Raw genomic sequence first — 17435 nt, forward strand, 5'->3', positions numbered from 1 at the left:
GGCATCGGACCCTGTAACCATAGAACATGTTCAGCTTCATGTTCTGTAACGCATGTAGTATAACAGATTATGCGACCAACGTTGCAATCTACAGATACCTTGCGTCTCAATGAATAATGACAATGTATATGCATTCAATTAATGAACTACAGCTTGCTTTCTGGAGCCTTGGGAATGCTAAACTTGGAGATATCATCAGAGGTCTTCCCATCAATCGCCAGCTCAGCCAACACTCGCCCAAACGTCGGCGCAAACTTGAACGCATGTCCACCACCCAGGCCAACAAGCACGTCCCGATGCTTCTCCAGGGGACTGATAATAAACTGCCTCTCCGGTGTAATCGCATACTGACACGTAACCGTCCTCAGCGTCTGGCCCTTGCCAGGAATAAAACTGCCCATCAACCCCTCCAGCTCCTCCAACAAGTCCTTCGAGTGCACAAACGACCGCTTATCAGGATCCATCCGGTTATACGAGACATCTCGACCAGCCTTGATAGTCGGCTCCCCGAACGCAGGAAACCCGTAGAAGAAGTGCTCCCCGGCATACGCCCACACAGGGAACTTCTCCCCCTCATACTCCTCGGGATTCTGCGGTTTGAAGTACGTTACCTGCTCCTGCATCACATCAAGCGGGATCTCAGCGCCGAGCGGCGCAAGGAGCTTATTCGCCCACGCATCAGCGGTGATAATCACCTTTCCAACCGAATACCGACCGCGCGACGTTTCAATTATCGCCCCGCCCTTTGCCTGCGGGATAACACGCTCAACACGCGTATTCTCCTTCAACACAGCCCCCAAAGCCCGCGCAGCATACTGCATCGCCGCAACAGACTTACTCGCATGCACGAGCCCCATATCAGCCGTATAAACCGTCTCCGCACCCTCAGGGAGGGTAAACTGCGGCCACCGCGCTTTAACTTGCGCGGGGGTAAGCAGTTCATACGGCTGCCCGTTCGCATCGAGACTCCCCGTCCAGTCGCGCGCCTTATTGGGGGAATCCCTGGGGAAGACGATAATGCCGCCTGTGATGTGTAGCCATTTCTGGCCTGTGCGGCGCTCCAGCTCAGCCCAGTCCCGGTAGGAGGACTGCGCGAGCTTGACGTACTCGGGCGCGCCGTAGGAGGTGCGTACGATCCGCGATGTATCGTGTGATGCGCCCCGGACGTGTCCGAATTCGAATTGTTCCAGCCCGAGCACTTTGGCGCCTTTTGCGGCGGAGTGGTATGCGGCGCCGCTGCCGAGGGCGCCCAGGCCGATGACGGCGATGTCGTAGTCCATTTAATAACAGTTATTGCGAGTTCAGATATATAGGAAAAGAATTGGTGGAAGATGGAGTGTAGGTCTGCAGGGGGGAGGGGTGCTTATGAGTATGAGGGGCACGGAGATAACGGGTCAGGAGCCGTCTTCGATATATCTTCAAACGATTAAAGCTTTCACAAATGCATCCTTGGGTCAATCAGGAGCTGCTGTCCTATTCGAGGTCCATCGTCCTGTCTTTCCCCGCAACTTCGCGGGTCCGTCCCGACTCCCCGCCGGGGACGGGGCGCTTCCGGGTGTACTTGACTCCATAGAGTGTTGTTATCCTGATAATGATGGGACTCCAGTATACTTTAGCTGATAGGACAGAATAGTATGTCATATCCGTAATAACTTGGGTGGCCAATGGACAACGTTTCGTTATTCTAGCGATAAACACAGCAATAATTTATCTACCTCTATCCGTATTATCGGGTCATGAAGCTATATATTCATTTCCCCAGGGCATGCAAGGTCAGTCTGCGATATGCATCCACTGCATCAATCAACTCCGACACCTTCAGAGACTCCGCCTCAGTGTGCGCCACATGGATTGTCCCAGGACCCCAGAGATACCGTTTATGATTTCCCTTCAGGCCTGGAACATCCGTGCCATAACTCACAACCGTCGTCTCGAACCCAGGAACATCGCAATTTAACGTCACCGGCCCAGCCTTGTTGTCCTTATACGCCAGTTCAAACTCGTACCCCGTACTATGCAGAGTATCATATATCTTCTTCTGCAACTCCTCAACAGTTCCATCCGCAACCCGGAACAGCACCTGCGCTTCTGCATGGAAAGGGATAACATTCGACGCAACCCCGGCGTCAATCCGCCCAATATTCATCGTCGTCTCCCCTAACAGCTCTGACCGCGGCAGCTCCAGTTTATGTCTAATCGCCTCAAGTCCAGCGAGGAGTTTTTCTGTCGCTGAATCCCCGAGCTCTGGGTATCCAGAGTGCGCGGCCTTCCCTGACGCTTTGATATTGACAGACAGAACCCCCTTATGTCCCTTGGGCAGTTTCCCCTCAGTCGGCTCCCCGAAAATTACACTCTCCCATTTCAAGCCGAGCTCGTTTGACTTGAGGATACCGCAGCCGTCGACTTCTTCGCCGACGACGAAGAGGAGTGAGATGTCGCCTGGTGAGACGAGGTTCTCGGTCTGGAGCTCCTCAGCTGCGACGATCATTGCCGCGACGCAGGCCTTTGCGTCGACTGTGCCCCGGCCGTGGATTTCGGTGTTGTTGTTTTTGAGTGTGTACGGCCAGTATGGGGGGACCTGTGCCGTCAATACTTATGTCTCGGGTCCAGTGGTTGTTCCATTAAAGTGTACTTACGACGTCAATATGGGTCGTCAGACAGACCCTGGTGTCGCGGCTGTCCTTGAGGTAGGCAAGGACATTGAATCGCTCTGGGTCTGGGTGCGACGACAGATACTGCCTTTCTACCTCGAAGCCCTTGCTGTCGAGGTATTTGACGAGGAAGTGGCCGACTTCTGCTTCATTGCCGGATATTGACTCGATGGAGCAGATGTCCCTGTGGAGGGATATGACTGGTTTGTTTAACGACATGTTTAGCAATGTATTTACTTATTGATTGAATTAGATTGGAGCGCGCGGGGGGTGATGATTTATAGCTCAGCGCATGTTAGTTAAATTACGGTGACTCCCTTACGTTGCAGTCAGTTACGACTGTACTTCGGTTACAGAACCAATATAAATCAAGGAAGCACAGAGTATAACATAACCAGGCAACGTTGCATTAGGGGTCCAGGCCGATCTGCCCCACGGGCAAGTTGGAGATGCAGACGAGGCGGGGTTCATACTTTCGGACCAAAGGATCTTACAATAATCACAGAAGCCCTGTTTATTTTTTGTCACTTTCATAATTTCAGCACTCGAGTCGTAATATGGCAGGAATTGAATCCATCGACGGCGGCGCAAAATGGTACACCTGCCGCGAGCGCATGATACTCGGAGAAGCGCCCATTTTCAGGGCCAGTGACTCGACGCTGCACTGGGTTGATCCGCTCTCGGAACCTGCGAGGCTATATATTCTGCAGCTTGATGACTCGGGGTCTCCAGTTGGAGAGGCGCGGGTTCTTGAGCTCGAGGATAGTGTGACGGTGGTGTGCTTCCGGAAGGACAAACCTGGGTACATCGCTGCATACTACCAAGGGGTTTGCTTTATTGATGAGGAGACAGGAAAGATTGAGGTCGTCAAGGAGATTATCCCAACGGACCAGCGTGATATTCTCCGATTTAATGATGGAGGGGTCGACGCCAAGGGTCGATTCTGGCTGGCCGAGATTGATAAAAAGGCCATCGCGCTGGGGGCTGGTGCATCTTTGGATGGTTATGGGACACCGATAGGACGTCTTTGGAGATATGACCCCGATGGAAGTCTACATTTGATGATTGAGGGCGGAATTATCTCTGGGAATGGAATTGCCTGGAGTCCAGATAATAAAACCAGTATGTTTCTATCCTGTTATTTTGACTGCCACAGAGAACTGGCCTAACTGTGCAGTGTACTTCAACGACTCCACGGCCTTCCTTGTCTGGGCGTACGACTTTGACCTGGAAACAGGAGATATATCCAACAGGCGCTTGCTGGTTGACCGTCGCACGTCCTTTGGCGAGCCGGATGGGATGGTTGTAGAGTAAGTCACACCTTGAGTTGCAGTGTTCTAGCTAATTCATATAGCACCGCTGGAAACATCTGGATTGCCATGTTCGGCTCGAACCGTGTAATGGTATTCGGCCGTGATGGACGCCAACTGAAGGGCATCACGTTCTCTGCTCGAAATGTCACTTGCACTACCTGGGGAGGGAAGGATTTTGACACGTTGTACGTGGCCAGTGCCAGGGACCGACGCCCGAATGCAAGTATAGACGATGAAGGAGGGCATATGTTTCGGTTTAAACCGACAGATGCCAAAGGACAGGCAAAGTACGAGTTTGATGGTTAAATTATCAGAATGAGTCTTAGATAAAGTTAGGAAGTAGAACTAAAAATATACATTGGGTATCATTAGAGTCACATTATTCGTTAAAGTAAATCAAAATAAAACTCATGCAAGCTCATGGCGCACACCGCGATGCCTATCATGCCCCCCATTCGACGCGTCCAGTTCTTCCAATATCAGCACCGGCTCCTCCTTCGTGGTGCCGTAATATGGAAAGTCTGGTTGAGTAGATCCAGAGGTGTGTACTATCATTTCATTCCGTTCTCGATCCCCTTTTACCTTCCGTGACCGCCAGAACCAGAGTCCTACAGCAGCCACTACCGCGAATCCCCTGACGCCAACACCCACTCCTATCCCTATTCTAGCACTCGTGGATAGTTGGCCAGATGAGGCCTCCGTGCCGTCAGGAGTAGAGGTCTCTGTAGTGCTTGGACTAGGCGTCGACGTGGTGCCAGTCTCACGAGCAATAGAAGGGGTCGAGGATGTTGGTGGAACGAAAAGACTCGAGTCGCTGGACTCCAGCGCAACAGTTATAGGCGGAGCCCACATGGTAACGGGCCCAATAACCCGCGTCGACGTTGTCTCCTGCCGAACGGGCACGATGGTCGAGCTGCGCTTTGAGAATGTGCTTGTGCACCCGGCGTACGTGTCTGAACCGCCGTCGCCGTAGTTAAGTACGTCGGTGGAATAGCTGAAGTCACTGAAGTGGATGTTAGTGGACAGGGTGTGTTTCAGTCTCGGTGGACGTACGAGGGACAGCAGATGGCTGTTGTTACCGGTCCATCAATAGCAACGTCGGCGGAAGTATAGCCTATAGGGCACCAGCCAGGACTGTAGATGAGGGAGCCCTGCATCCGGCCGACATGATCGAACCCAGAAGGGAAGCAGGAGGATGCAAAGGTAACAGCATTCTGGATGATAAGACCGGATTCGACGTTATTTGCGCCCTCAGGCTCGAAGGTCCAAGAGGTTGAGCATGGTGAAGGTGGTGTAAAAATAACATCCATGGAAAATTGAGTAGTCATTCCGTTGATGACCACCATGTTGACGTCTTCTATCTGTGAAGTAGTCTTCTGGAGGGTTGTAGCGGTAGACGGCGATATCGTCAAGTTGACGGGTTCTGCCCCTGAGGCCATCTGTATCCAAAGCAAAGACAAAAGCAATTCTAGTCGGTACTTTCAGCGGTCAGTCAAGGCCTATCAAGATATGTGATCTCGCGCTGGACAATCGCGTCAGTCACTAGCAGGGGTCTGCTGCGACTTGACTGTGCCGCAGTGTCCATGTGAATCCCACGCATCAGCATTTTACTCCTGTATAGAGCAATAAAAGCCCCGTATTTTGTTAGTTCTATTGCCATTGTACCCGTATGAATATAAAACTGTATGCATTCAAATCGAGATAGAAGGAGTACCGAGTGGGAAGAGAGTCCCCTGCTGAGGCTGTCGTGGAAGCGCTGGATAGCGCAGTGGCGTTTCCTTCGACTCTCGGCGTCGCCATTCTGTGTCGCTATTCGCAGATGAATATAGTTATCTGCGGCTAACAAAAAGCAAAGCCATGAGCCTCTGGGCCAAGCCTCAACAAGCGCCGAACTCATCCGTATTTCCCTTTCTTGCCCCCTCGGATTGTTAATCGCTCGCTGTTCCTTCCACTGTCGCCCTGGAAATCACCATCAGACATGCGAAGAACTGCTAAGATATTTGGCTTTCCAAGACCATTGAATTTATTCCCCATGAGTCGTACGCGGAGACCGATCAGATTAAAACCTGTCGTTCAGGTGGTAATAGCCTTGTTGGGGCTGTTCTCCCTTCTCAACTTATTTGCCAAATACCGTGCGTGCAACCACCTTGAAACGATCGATAAGGATGTTATTTCGCAATATTGACAATATAACAGCCCACGTCCAGAGTAATAATGCACTCCCCACGGTTGGTAAAGTCATGATGATTTATGGCGACAATCCTGTCTACCGTCGCGCAGTCGAGACACACCGGGACCACTGTGACAGATTGGGCTATCCACTCTTCCTCCTGCAGACAGAGATTCTGGATGGAGTATGGAATAAGCTGGCCTACCTTTCCTCTCTCATCGTTCAGGAGCTGGAAAAGCCAGAGAAAGAACGACTCGAATGGTTATTGTACGTGGCGCAAAAGTGCAGAAAGCACATTCAACTAACAGCAACAGCTGGATTGACAGTGACTCCATCCTCATGAACCCGAATATGCGATTGGAGACTTTCCTCCCTCCTGCCCATCTATCCGACGTCCATATTGTCCTCACAAAAGACTGGAACGGGATGAACGCAGGCGTCTTCCCCATCCGCGTGCATCCATGGTCTATTAAGCTTCTCTCGGCAGCAATTGCCCTCCCGATCCTGAAACCTGGCATCAAACTCTTCTGGGAAGAGCAGTCTGCCCTGGTTAGTGTGCTCGAGAAGGAGTATTTTGCCCAGTCGGCCGTCTATGTTCCACTGCGCTGGTTCAATGCGTACATGCGTTCGGCCGACGGAGAGAGCTTAAACCCTGACTCGGTGGAAGACCTGCAGGTGCATCCGGGTGACCTGCTTGTTCACTTTCCTGGGACTCCAAGGGATCGTTTCAATGAGACTTTAAGCCCGTACCTGGCCATTGCGGAGCAGCATCGCAGTGACTGGGAACTCCCGGTAGAGGAGACCGTCTATCCAGCTGAAACTGCAGACTTCTGGCGGAAGTATGCTCTGGAGAGGGGGATCGAGTCGCCGATTATAGAATATATAGAGGAACCGCTGTATGAATGAATCGAATCCGATAGATAGTTGCATAGATGTATGTCGCAGGTTCGCTATTTCGGGCATTGATCGCCCACTACCTGAATCACGAATTTATACCCATGACTGTTAGTACCTGATTGATATACGGGGATCTTTCAGTGGAGGCAATAGACCGCGGTTTTTGGCAAATCGCCGAGGTATGTGCGGTTACTTGCGCGGCAGTTATCATGAAAATGGGCCATGGATACGGGTTACTTGTTCGCTTCCAGTTTCGCTTCTGGGAATTTATGACGTATGGAGCTATCTCGTAGGGAGGATTATCACTGGTGTCACGGCGAGAGCCGATGTAGAATTCGGCGAGAGCCGATATCACGAGTAAAAGGATGGACGCTAGATAACTGCAGCAATGTCTCCAACAAATCCAAGTACTTTATGCAGCAGGAACCCTAAACTGATAAGGTTGCAGTTATTCTGCAGTTATTCTGCTGCATTCCGCAGTACTTCCGCAGTCATTCCGCAGAGATTCCTGGTCAGATAAGATGGTACGGATTCGTATATTTAACGCCAGACGATAACAGGCCAGTTCGGCAAGATAGTTGGAGACAATTGGCCTGATAGCCGACTGTCCCCAAGAATCCAGACAACAGGCGAGTGGCGCAACATGCCCATCCTGATAGGCAAGCAGATACCCACATCGGCTGCACGAGTCAATGATAACGGCGGGAACAATGCGGAGATTCCGTCTTCCAGTCAACTCTTTATCTTTATTTCCCCGCAGAATGCCGATCATGCATGGTTCCCTTGGTGTCTGGGGTTTAAGGGCTCCCATCCCGGTTGACTGATGCTTGTTTCTACCCCCAATCTCATATCCAAATCATTCACAATGGAGAAATCACACAGCGCCGGGGAGGCCCCAGACCTCCAAAAGGAGGGCATCTTCCCTGTCACGAAGCAGGGGACCAATGGAGTCGACCTGGGGGAGGTCTTGGAGCTTGAACTGGACCCTAAGGAGGCCAGCAGAGTGCGCTGGAAGCTGGATTTAATGTACACAGCCAACTCCCTGCTCTATTCAGTACTAACAGATGCAGCCTCCTCCCATTGATGTGCTTCGCCTACTTCCTGCAGTTTGTCGACAAGTTGATTCTCAGCCAAGCGACGCTCTTCAACCTGCGTGAAGACTTGGTTCGTTCTTCCCCAGCCTTTTTTCATCAGCCCTTCGCCTGTCTAATCCGAATAGAACTTGCAAGGAAACCAGTACTCGTGGACCTCGGCCGTCTTCTACTTTGGCTATCTCTCGTGGAGCTGGCCTAGCTCGTATCTCCTCGTCCGACTCCCAATTGGGAAGTACCTTGGAACTACAATGTTTGTTTCCCCTATGCTTTATATCAAAGTATCAAGCTGACAGAACAGCTTCCTCTGGGGCGGAATCCTGATGTGCCACGCAGCAAGCAAGAACTTCGCCGGCCTCATGACAGCGAGGTTCTTCCTAGGCGTAGGAGAGGCGGCAGTTGCCCCTGGCTTCTCACTGATCGTCGGAATGTTCTATACAAGAAAGGAGCAGCCTCTACGGTACGCCAACCCCCTATTCTACAAGGCTGCAAGCTAACCAACCAGACAATCCTTATGGTACTTCGGAAACTGCCTCGGCGCCCTACTAGGAGGTCTAATCGGATACGGCATCGGACATATCAACGCGCCCGGCGTAAACCGGTGGCAACTGCTTTTTCTTATTCTCGGAGCTATCACATCAGCCTTTGGCATCGTGGTCTTTGCGCTTCTCCCTGACTCCCCCGCGCATGCGATCTTTTTGACCAAGGCCGAGCGGACTATTGCACTGCGTCGCACGCTGGAGAACAAAACCGGTGTTATGGATACCAGGGAATTCCGATGGGACCAGGCGAGACAAGCAGTCGCGGATCCACAGACTTGGTTCCTGGTTCTATTTACCGTTTGTGTGAATTTCGCCAATGGCGGTCTTACCAGTGTACGTCTCTATCAACTGTGACTATGGCAGTCCAATGCTAATTGTATAGTTCCTGGCTATCCTCATCAACGGCTTCGGGTTTGGAACGTTCCAGTCTCTCCTCCTGCAGATGCCTAGCGGTGGTGTCGAGATTATTACCCTGATCATCACGTCTACGGTAGCTACACTCGTCCGTTCGACTCGTATTGCCATGCTGGTGTGCTGCACTGCAGTGTCAGTTGTGGGTATGGCGATGGTTTGGAAGATTGATCCGGAGGAGAAGGCGGCCAGACTTGTTGGGCTGTCTCTGGGAATTGCGTATGCCATGAATATCCCGATATCGATGAGTTTGATGTCGTCGAATGTCGCCAGTTTCACGAAGCGGAGTGTTGTCAGTGCCATGATCTTTATGGCGTACTGTGTGGGTAATATTGTTGGTCCACAGTTCTTTATTGAGTCTGAGGCGCCATCCTACCCGGTATGTCCATTAACATACTGTATTATTACTGTCCACGCTAACGGTTTGCAGACTGGGATAAAGGCTTCCATGTCTGGTCTGGTACTGGGTATTTTCTGGCTAGGGTGCCTGTTTGCGTATTACGCTTGGGAAAATAAACGCCGCGACAGAGTGCATGGTCGTCCGTCGGATATTTCTACCGTCGATGAAATGCAGGATGAGCTGTCGAATAAGACAGACAGGGAGATTCCGAGTTTCCGATATGTCCTGTAAGAGGTCGCTGGGACCCTACCTCAGTACACATCTAGTATGAGACATGACCATCAACACGATCTATCCAGGATGGATTTTTTTTTTTTTTTTTTTTTTTTTTTTTTAATATAGAATTAAACTGTAGACTCCCTCACCACAGACGCACTCTTATTCCCATCCTCCACCTCCACCTCCATATCCTCACCCCCCTTCCCCCTCCGATCCTGCACAAACGCCAACCCCAGGGCAGTAAGCGAATGCAGCACCGCAAAGCCCGCAGCGCCATAATTCCCCTTCACCACACCCGGCTGATCCACAGTCTTAAACAGCCCCAACGGAATCGTCGCATCCGCAACATAAGCCCACACATTCAACCCGCCACTCGCAAATGCCCTCGTCGCCGGGTCTCCGGAGAGTGTATCCTGCGTCCACGCCCAGAACATGGAGCTGCTTGCCTGGCAGAAGCCTGAGAGGTAATAGAGTGTCCACCGTCCTGCGCGGTGGGCGGGGAAAACGGGTGTGCTGCCCAGTGTGAGGAAGATTATGGCTGCGGATGTACTCCCGAGGACGAGGAGGGGCCAGCGCCGGCCGTGGAGGAGGGTGTCGCTTGTCCAGGCCATGCTGAGGGTTATTATTACGATTATGGCTTGGATGGGCGTTGTATAGTTGTCTGCAAGGGTGAGTACGTATTTGCTTTCGGGTTTTGGGGGTGGGGTAGGTACTTATTTGTGCGACGGTGTATGAGCCTGGCTCTATCTCGTTCCATGCTTTTAGCCAGTAGGACATGGATAGCAGTGGTTGTTGGCAGACACAGTTGCAGCTGGGGTTGTTAGTTACAAGATGGCGCATCAGTGAAATACGTACAACGAGATTAACCAAAGGAGCCACTGTAAATAAGTTAGAGCTGCGATGATTGCCTATTGGAGGGACATACGATATCCAAGGTGAAAAGCCATCTTTTGACCTGTTTCATGGTAAATTTGCCCTGTCTGACTCGTCCTTCTTTTGGGTTTCGGTTTCGGGCGATTTCGATTTCCTGTAGAATGTTAGAGAAGCAAGTGATAGGTTTGGATGCATACCCTAGCTGTAAAGAGACGATCTGGCTTCTGGCGAGCTGGGACGTCTGGATAGAATAGGATCTGAGGTAGGATGACGCCGATTGATATAACACCTATGGGAGGATAGGTATAAGACCACGAATGATGTTATAGATAACATACCATCAATAATAAACAACCACCGCCACCCAGCTTTCCCATGTACACCGTTCAGCCCATTATACGCCGCAGCCTGAAGATAACTTGAAAACATGGGCCCGATCGCGGTTGTCATGTTGATGATAGCGATGCGCCGCGACAATTCCTCCTTCTGGTACCTCGCACCGCAGAGGTACATCATCGCTGAGAAGTGGCCGGTCTCGAATACGGCCAGTATTGCTCGCAGGACGTACATATGAACTGGTCTTGTCATTGAGGATTGCGCGAAGGTGATAATCGTCCATCCGACTTCGAGGAAGGGAATGAACCAGCGCGGGTTTGTGCGAGTGAGCAGGAGGTTTACTGGCCATATTGCAATTATCTATCGTGTGATTTAGCCATGTTTCCAGATATTCTCATGGTTAGTGTGGGTATTACTTACATTTGCAACTGCATATGCGGTGTTGGCGTAGTTCATTTCCTGTTGCTTGTTAGGGCTGGTCACTCAATATTGTGTGTACGCACATTCCCATACAGGGAGAGCTCTTCCTTCATCCCACTGACAAACGCATTCTGGAGGTTTGATCTGGAAAGAAGTTAGAAATTAGAGATTGGTAGTGGGATTAAGGTCATACTTGTCCAAGTACTTGATGAACGTGCCCAGGCAGCCAAAGGTCATAAGGGTGAGGTCCATCTTCAATATCAATTTCCTTTCCTGTTCAAATATTAACAAAGCCCAATTATAGAAAAGTCGCCTTTATACTTCAACTGGCTTGTCCCATGAATCCCACAGGATTCTCCGCCAGGAAGGCTTTCTTTTTGCCATCTCCGTTGTTCGCTCTCCCTGGCCGTGCGGGCCATCGGCATTCACAACGGAAGACATTATCAGATTGGAAACATTAACTAAACATCACAGAATGAGCTTTTAGAGCGTAGGTATTGAGTATTTACATAACAAGGACTCGTCAGGAATGGCTAAATGAATCATAACCCACTCCAATGGCGAGATCAGTGGTGCTGACGGCAGACAGCCCTACGATGGTGCAACCGGCTACGGCTCGCATCCTTGCATCCTGCTGTTGAAGCCTACTTATTACCCTTGGTCTTCAGCTCTGTGTGCTCTCCTGAAGGCTTATCGTCGTTCCACTATGGGGTCCATCGCGCCCCAAGATCCGTTCGCAGACACAGCATCTTTGATAGAAATATTCGATATACCCAATAGCCGCCGTGTCCACGACAAGGTGTTCCCTTTTGGAATTAAAGTTAAAGATGGGGAGAGCTTCACAGATGTGGATGCCGCCATTAAGCATCTCGAGCCTCTTGTAGAGGAGGGCATATTCAACTCCCTCCTGACTCAGCGTAAACCCTCAGCCCGCGTCTCCCGAGTGCAATAGCTGATAATAGCAGATGGGGCGATACTTTTCCGTGGTCTCCCTATTCACAATGCAGAAGATCTATCGAAATTTACAAAGGCGTTCAAGCTCCCACAACCGCATCAAGAGGTCGGTCTGTCAGGCAAGAGAAGCACTCTAGGAGGGAACGTTAAGACGGCCAATGAGGAGCCTCCTAATGTGAAGTTCTACTACCATAATGAGTATGGTCGGAGTGCCCACTTCCCGGGAATTGTTTTCTTCTTTTCTCAGAAGGTTCCTGAGCAGGGTATGTCGATGCAAGTCACGGTCGGTATGTGCTGACAGGGACTAGGTGGACAGACGCCTCTTCTATCGACGGTGGAGCTATATGATAGACTTCGAGAGGAGGTTCCACAATTTGTTGACACTCTGATTGAAAAGGGTATATTACTTTCGATATACAAGTACAGCCAATATTGACGAAGACAGGAATAATCGGCCGGCAATACTACCCAGCAAAAGAGGACCCCGAGTCGCTCACCATCGGCTGGAACTGGCAAGACTCATACGGATTCACCATAAAACAAGACGACTCTCTCGCAACAAAACGCCACAAAGTCGAACAAGTGCTCAAAACCCATCTCCAGGCAGAAGCCGAATGGCAGCCCAACGGCGCGCTGCATGTCCTCCAGCGGCTTCCCGCTTTCAGGCAGATTGCATCGACCGGTCAGATCGTACCGTTCAATGGACTCGGTGGTGTCTATGGACGGCAGCGAGATAGAAAGGCTCTTGCGCCGCCATGGAGGGGAATTGACGGCGGGGTTCATCTCCCGACTACGTATGGCGATGGGTCTGAGATTCCGAAGGAGTATTTGGAGAGATTATTGGATATTTCGGATGATATTGGGTTTCTTGTTCCCTGGGAAGAGGGGGATGTGGCATTGGTAGATAATTATACTGTTCAGGTATGTCTCTCAGGTAATATGGTAGCTTGCCCTAATGCCTATAGCATGCGAGGACGCCTTGGGTTGGGGAGCGGTCTTTGCTGGTTAGTCTGTGGGACGGACATGAGAAGTTCATTTCTGTTTGAGACTTCAGTCAGAAAGACAATTAGGGTACAGCTAAGCCATATGAGGAGAATTCAAAGCGTCTACACTAGGATAGACCTATCTCAATTTCTTGTCCTGCTCGAAATCAACCTTCATCTGCGCCGCAAATTCGTCATCTAATAGAACCCTTAACCCAGCTACAGCAAGGCCCTTGGCAACCCCCATGCTGATATCATGAGACTCGTCTGTTTTGGCAGCATCGCGGAATTCCTCAGTGTGCATCCCTGTTCCGCTGGGCGTGGGAATGAAATGCAGGCCGTGGAATGAAGGGATCTCGTAGCTGACGTTCCCTGTTTCCGTCAGTAATGTGGAATGCATTCGAAAGATGACCTACCCATGTCAGTGCTAAATGTGCCGACGTCCCTTAGTTGCAGGTCGCAGTAGTACTCTCGCCCTAGGGTGCCCATATACCGAGTGAACTCAGAGCCTAGGCTTTCATTCGGACGCATATCGGCATACGCGTCCATACTAGACATATGAGCTTTCTTGCTATCAGACTTGATAAAGAGATACTCACTCTGGGACAATATCGACAGTACACCCAGTCGCCAACGCAGCGCCACGACAACAGTTCTCAACCTTAGTCCGCAAACTCTCCATGTCACTCAACGTCGCCGATCGAACAGTACATTTGATGGCCCCTTTATCAGGGATTATATTTGTCGTCGTCCCCCCATCCGAAACAATGATATTGATCCGGTCAGTCAGCTTGATATGCTGTCTGAGCAATCCCACCGCCGAATAAGTCAGGGCAGTCGCATCGAGCGCGTTCAAGCCTAGCCACGGCGTCTGGCCCGCATGCGTCGGTTTGCCGTGAAATTTGGCCGAGAATCCCACAGCTGCCAGACATGTCCCGTACGCGACGCCGGCTGAGCGAGCGCTGATATGTGGCAGATGCGACAGGGGGTGGCTCATGAGCGCGGCGTCTGTCTCTGTGAATGCGCCTGCGTTGATAAGCTTCACTTTCCCTCCCCCTCCTTCTTCAGCGGGACAGCCTAGGAGACGGACTCGGCCGGGGTAGTTGCTCTCCTTCAGGGCTGCGACTGCGGCTAGGAATGCGGCGATGGCAGTCACTGCGATGAGGTTGTGGCCGCAGCCGTGTCCGATCTCGGGGAGGGCATCGTACTCGGCACAGAAGGTGACCAGCCGGCCGCCCTGGCCGTATTCGGCGAGGAAGGACGTGTCTAGACCGTAGGCTTTGGGGGTGACGGTGAGGCCGATATTGAGAGTGGTGAGGAAGTTGCAGATTTCGCTGTGGGCTTTGTATTCGGCATACGTGAGCTCGGGGGTTTCGTGGATCTTCTAGGTTAGTATCGTCTTGCACTAGAAGAAGGGCGCCTACTGTAATGCTGAGGTCGCGAAGACCTGGACTGGCTTGATCAATGGACCTTGAGACTGTATCTTCCGTCATGGTGACTTGGAGGTTAGATGGGCTATCTGTAGGGGAGATGCCTCTTATAAACCAGAAGTCAAGCTGCACCCTAAACGCGCATCAGCCCTTTAATGATCTGATTCGTGGTGGGAATGTTGATGCGCGCAATACAAGCTGATTGGCGCGATCTTACTAGACTCCTGTCCACACATCCAGTCTCCGGGGTATTCCTCTCTGATCCATTCCATCTGCCATACACCCCCAGAAACTCATATAGGTGTTCAAAATTTGCTGCTCTCAACCAACCACCAGGCATCAGCTCGAGATCACGGATTGGTCCGTTTGTATAAGCCAAACATTACCGGACCCCGCACCGGAGTAAACTCTTCGGATCCGAGCCCACCTGGAACTCGATCAACGTGCCTAGCGGGGCTGGATGCGTGGCTCCAGTGCGGTCACCGCGGCTTATCCTGTTGTTACAAGGTGTGGACAGCCATTCTAATAGAAATATACCGCGATGCGACATGAGATGACGTCAATTGTGGACTTGTTATTCTACATCTTCTAGGGCTACAGTTCGGACGATAGGAGATTAAGATAGATGTAACAAAGAAAAGTCTCAACTCCTCCAGTTTCGCACTAGAATGGTAATATCAAGGTAATTTTCCTATAACAAACCCAACCCTAAACCAATCACAACAAAACCAGCAGCAAGCGGGGCAGCTAAGACTCGGCCAGCACCATTGCCAGGGCCCTCCTCTGTGTCATTTTCAGAATCCTGGGAGCCGTCAGAGTTTGCATTTGTATCACTGCTAGGTCCGTCATGACTCGTACTTTCTGGGATGCCTGAACTGGTAGGACTCGGGGTTGCACTAGGAGTCGCACTACTTGTACCGTTCACCTCTGTCGCAGGGTCCTGCGGGAAATCATAGCCATGGCAGGGATTTCGATCATTGTCTGCCACTGCTCCCCATAGTTGGTACAGCGTATCGTTGCAGGCGAGTTTTGATGTGTAGCCGGTGTCGACCAGTCCCAGGTCCTTCATTTTGGGGAGATAGACACTAGAAATTCAGCTGTTAGTATATCCTCGAACAGCAGTAGATATTGCCGACTCACGAGTGTATCTCTTGCCAGAGGTAGAAATGTCTCGCGGTTTTAATAGTGGAATAGATATCCAAGGGGGCTCTCGCGTTGATTGTGGCGCCAACGTTTGTCTCGCCTAGGGCGCCCATCGATAGTCTATGAAAGAGTTAGAATTGGCTGCCTTTCGAATATTGGTTCGAGACAAACCCAGAGACGCCCCCGTAGACCTCGAGCGTTCCAGTCAGGGTGTGCATCTTAGGAGCATCAAAGTCAAGCGTCTCACCCCCCTCTTGGATGTTGATGCGAAGTCCCTGGCTGCCGTCGTTCGCAGACTGATCTGCGTATCCGACTACTTCCAGATTTGGGACGGAGACACTGAAATTCAGTCAGTATGAGCGAGTGTCAGCGCGTGCAGCAATCGAACCTGTTTACTGTTCCTGCCACCTCGAAGTGATTCGTCTCTTCCAGCGACGGCAGGTCCACGGCGATGTACGGGAATTTAGTGTCAGGATAGATACCACAGTCCGTCGAGCCGCAGAAGTGAATCTCCTTCGCGACGGTTCTCAGCGACTCGAAGTTTGTGCTGTAGTCATGTCAGAGAAATTGCACTCCTGGTGCATGGAGCATACCTCGTCCAGCTGCCCAAGACCAACACGTTCTCTGCCTCCACTAGAGACCCTAGGTCAGCCTCTCCCTTGTCCTTCTTCTGGACGAGCTCAAGATCGCCAATGCTCTCAAGATTCGGGAGGTGCACATCGCCAGATATCCCTTGGAGGTGAATGGCATCGATAGTTACGAGATCGTACAGCTCGAACAGGCCCAGCCCTTCGGCGCCATCCTCAACGGTGGAAATGTTGCCGTGGACTTCGGTTACGCCGTCGAGCGCGACGTCGCCTTGGTAGCCGGACTGGATTTCAATATGTCCGTTGAGGATCGTGCAGCCTTTGAATGCATCCAGCTATTCAGGGCCGGTCAGGCTCAGCGATTCGCCGCCGTCGGCGGTGTTGCATTCTTTTGCGGCACCTGATCAAGTTAGACATGTTATCGAAGGAGTGAAGAATAAATACCAAGAGATGGAGCAACGACCAAGGCCGCTAATAAAGGGATCTGGGTTTTCATCGCTGGTGACTGTCGATGGTGAATGCAGGATGCGAAGACGGGAACATCCATTAATATAAGCAAACACATGCACTGCCCGGTTCAAGGCTAGAGACAGTGAGTCCCCAAAGCTGTATCGCGTTAGACTACACTCGACGGACTGTCTTGGCCCTGTTGGTGTCTGTCCGTAATCACGAGCGGAAAGCCCTATAGGGTCCCATCCAGCGCTGGGCTGGTGGTTATAAATGGCCTGATTCGCCCCGTTTCAGAACAGAACAGATTTATCTTGGCGCTCACTGCGTCCAGGGACTGTCTAAACTGCAACCCTGTTGGTGTTCCTGGTGATCATCCTCATTTTGGGGCCAATCCTCCCGTGAGGCTGTGCGTGTCAGCATACAGAGGCAAGATTAGGGTCCGAGTACAGACCAGGTGAAGACAGTTTAATTATTAAGGTCGACGTCTGATGAATTTATTTGACTGCAATGTGGGAAAAGGCCTGTTTATCGAGTTTACTATATATATATATATATATATATCCAT

The 17435-nt window shown here is 51.1% G+C and overlaps 11 protein-coding genes across 11 annotated transcripts; 5 read left to right on the forward strand and 6 right to left on the reverse strand.

The window, feature by feature from the left end:
* Positions 1-98: 98 nt before the first annotated feature.
* Positions 99-1408, reverse strand: ASPVEDRAFT_40250 (uncharacterized protein). Its single transcript, XM_040812100.1, has one exon. It carries the CDS (start codon positions 1278-1280, stop codon positions 147-149), a length of 1134 nt encoding a protein of 377 aa, XP_040666475.1. The 5' UTR covers positions 1281-1408; the 3' UTR covers positions 99-146.
* A 250-nt stretch (positions 1409-1658) lies between these two features.
* Positions 1659-2879, reverse strand: ASPVEDRAFT_40251 (M20 family metallopeptidase). The gene is made up of 2 exons (XM_040812102.1): positions 2637-2879; positions 1659-2578 (listed from the first exon to the last, which is right to left on the reverse strand). The coding sequence occupies exons 1-2, from the start codon at positions 2868-2870 to the stop codon at positions 1751-1753; spliced, it is 1062 nt and encodes a 353-aa protein (XP_040666476.1). The 5' UTR covers positions 2871-2879; the 3' UTR covers positions 1659-1750.
* Positions 2880-3265: 386 nt separating this feature from the next.
* On the forward strand, positions 3266-4298 carry ASPVEDRAFT_189988 (SMP-30/gluconolactonase/LRE family protein; the record flags this gene model as incomplete). The annotated part of the gene is made up of 3 exons (XM_040809056.1): positions 3266-3773; positions 3829-3961; positions 4006-4298. 3 exons carry the CDS (start codon positions 3266-3268, stop codon positions 4268-4270), a joined length of 906 nt encoding a protein of 301 aa, XP_040666477.1. The 3' UTR covers positions 4271-4298.
* Positions 4299-4372: 74 nt separating this feature from the next.
* Positions 4373-5403, reverse strand: ASPVEDRAFT_149653 (uncharacterized protein; the record flags this gene model as incomplete). The annotated part of the gene is made up of 2 exons (XM_040808208.1): positions 4373-4967; positions 5018-5403. The coding sequence occupies 2 exons, from the start codon at positions 5401-5403 to the stop codon at positions 4373-4375; spliced, it is 981 nt and encodes a 326-aa protein (XP_040666478.1).
* Positions 5404-5996: 593 nt separating this feature from the next.
* On the forward strand, positions 5997-7040 carry ASPVEDRAFT_82276 (uncharacterized protein; the record flags this gene model as incomplete). Its single annotated transcript, XM_040817174.1, has 3 exons — positions 5997-6096; positions 6161-6401; positions 6449-7040. 3 exons carry the CDS (start codon positions 5997-5999, stop codon positions 7038-7040), a joined length of 933 nt encoding a protein of 310 aa, XP_040666479.1.
* An 86-nt stretch (positions 7041-7126) lies between these two features.
* ASPVEDRAFT_589150 (uncharacterized protein) lies at positions 7127-7452 on the forward strand. The gene has a single exon (XM_040815441.1). The coding sequence runs from the start codon at positions 7213-7215 to the stop codon at positions 7390-7392; it is 180 nt and encodes a 59-aa protein (XP_040666480.1). The 5' UTR covers positions 7127-7212; the 3' UTR covers positions 7393-7452.
* A 356-nt stretch (positions 7453-7808) lies between these two features.
* ASPVEDRAFT_40254 (uncharacterized protein) lies at positions 7809-9774 on the forward strand. Its single transcript, XM_040812103.1, has 7 exons — positions 7809-8057; positions 8102-8195; positions 8251-8375; positions 8424-8582; positions 8628-8997; positions 9047-9454; positions 9506-9774. The coding sequence occupies exons 1-7, from the start codon at positions 7897-7899 to the stop codon at positions 9704-9706; spliced, it is 1518 nt and encodes a 505-aa protein (XP_040666481.1). The 5' UTR covers positions 7809-7896; the 3' UTR covers positions 9707-9774.
* On the reverse strand, positions 9764-11707 carry ASPVEDRAFT_885207 (uncharacterized protein; the record flags this gene model as incomplete). Its single annotated transcript, XM_040818340.1, has 10 exons — positions 9764-10355; positions 10408-10505; positions 10550-10572; positions 10620-10721; positions 10765-10856; positions 10906-11263; positions 11324-11362; positions 11407-11467; positions 11517-11596; positions 11645-11707. The coding sequence occupies 10 exons, from the start codon at positions 11705-11707 to the stop codon at positions 9820-9822; spliced, it is 1452 nt and encodes a 483-aa protein (XP_040666482.1). The 3' UTR covers positions 9764-9819.
* A 322-nt stretch (positions 11708-12029) lies between these two features.
* Positions 12030-13323, forward strand: ASPVEDRAFT_127855 (uncharacterized protein; the record flags this gene model as incomplete). Its single annotated transcript, XM_040806499.1, has 5 exons — positions 12030-12240; positions 12286-12540; positions 12586-12675; positions 12723-13198; positions 13243-13323. 5 exons carry the CDS (start codon positions 12030-12032, stop codon positions 13321-13323), a joined length of 1113 nt encoding a protein of 370 aa, XP_040666483.1.
* A 76-nt stretch (positions 13324-13399) lies between these two features.
* ASPVEDRAFT_51841 (M20 family metallopeptidase) lies at positions 13400-14753 on the reverse strand (the record flags this gene model as incomplete). The annotated part of the gene is made up of 4 exons (XM_040814537.1): positions 13400-13632; positions 13677-13810; positions 13860-14641; positions 14685-14753. 4 exons carry the CDS (start codon positions 14751-14753, stop codon positions 13400-13402), a joined length of 1218 nt encoding a protein of 405 aa, XP_040666484.1.
* A 628-nt stretch (positions 14754-15381) lies between these two features.
* On the reverse strand, positions 15382-16916 carry ASPVEDRAFT_82281 (uncharacterized protein; the record flags this gene model as incomplete). The annotated part of the gene is made up of 6 exons (XM_040817175.1): positions 15382-15775; positions 15831-15953; positions 16005-16172; positions 16222-16380; positions 16427-16739; positions 16865-16916. 6 exons carry the CDS (start codon positions 16914-16916, stop codon positions 15382-15384), a joined length of 1209 nt encoding a protein of 402 aa, XP_040666485.1.
* Positions 16917-17435: the final 519 nt, after the last annotated feature.

The sequence above is a fragment of the Aspergillus versicolor genome (genome assembly GCF_001890125.1).
Source record: "Aspergillus versicolor CBS 583.65 unplaced genomic scaffold ASPVEscaffold_3, whole genome shotgun sequence".
Taxonomy (NCBI): Eukaryota; Fungi; Ascomycota; class Eurotiomycetes; order Eurotiales; family Aspergillaceae; genus Aspergillus; species Aspergillus versicolor.

What these genes read in the sequence shown, in the direction of transcription:
- ASPVEDRAFT_40250 (XM_040812100.1), bottom strand. Translation starts at nt 1,280, where the DNA reads ATGGACTACGACATCGCCGTCATCGGCCTGGGCGCCCTCGGCAGCGGC.
- ASPVEDRAFT_40251 (XM_040812102.1), bottom strand. Translation starts at nt 2,870, where the DNA reads ATGTCGTTAAACAAACCAGTCATATCCCTCCACAGGGACATCTGCTCC. An exon ending in TGACGACCCATATTGACGTC is followed by an intron (nt 2,579 to 2,636) that starts GTAAGTACACTT and finishes TTGACGGCACAG; the next exon opens with GTCCCCCCATACTGGCCGTA.
- ASPVEDRAFT_589150 (XM_040815441.1), top strand. Translation starts at nt 7,213, where the DNA reads ATGTGCGGTTACTTGCGCGGCAGTTATCATGAAAATGGGCCATGGATA.
- ASPVEDRAFT_40254 (XM_040812103.1), top strand. Translation starts at nt 7,897, where the DNA reads ATGGAGAAATCACACAGCGCCGGGGAGGCCCCAGACCTCCAAAAGGAG. An exon ending in CGCTGGAAGCTGGATTTAAT is followed by an intron (nt 8,058 to 8,101) that starts GTACACAGCCAA and finishes TAACAGATGCAG; the next exon opens with CCTCCTCCCATTGATGTGCT. An exon ending in TCAACCTGCGTGAAGACTTG is followed by an intron (nt 8,196 to 8,250) that starts GTTCGTTCTTCC and finishes TAATCCGAATAG; the next exon opens with AACTTGCAAGGAAACCAGTA.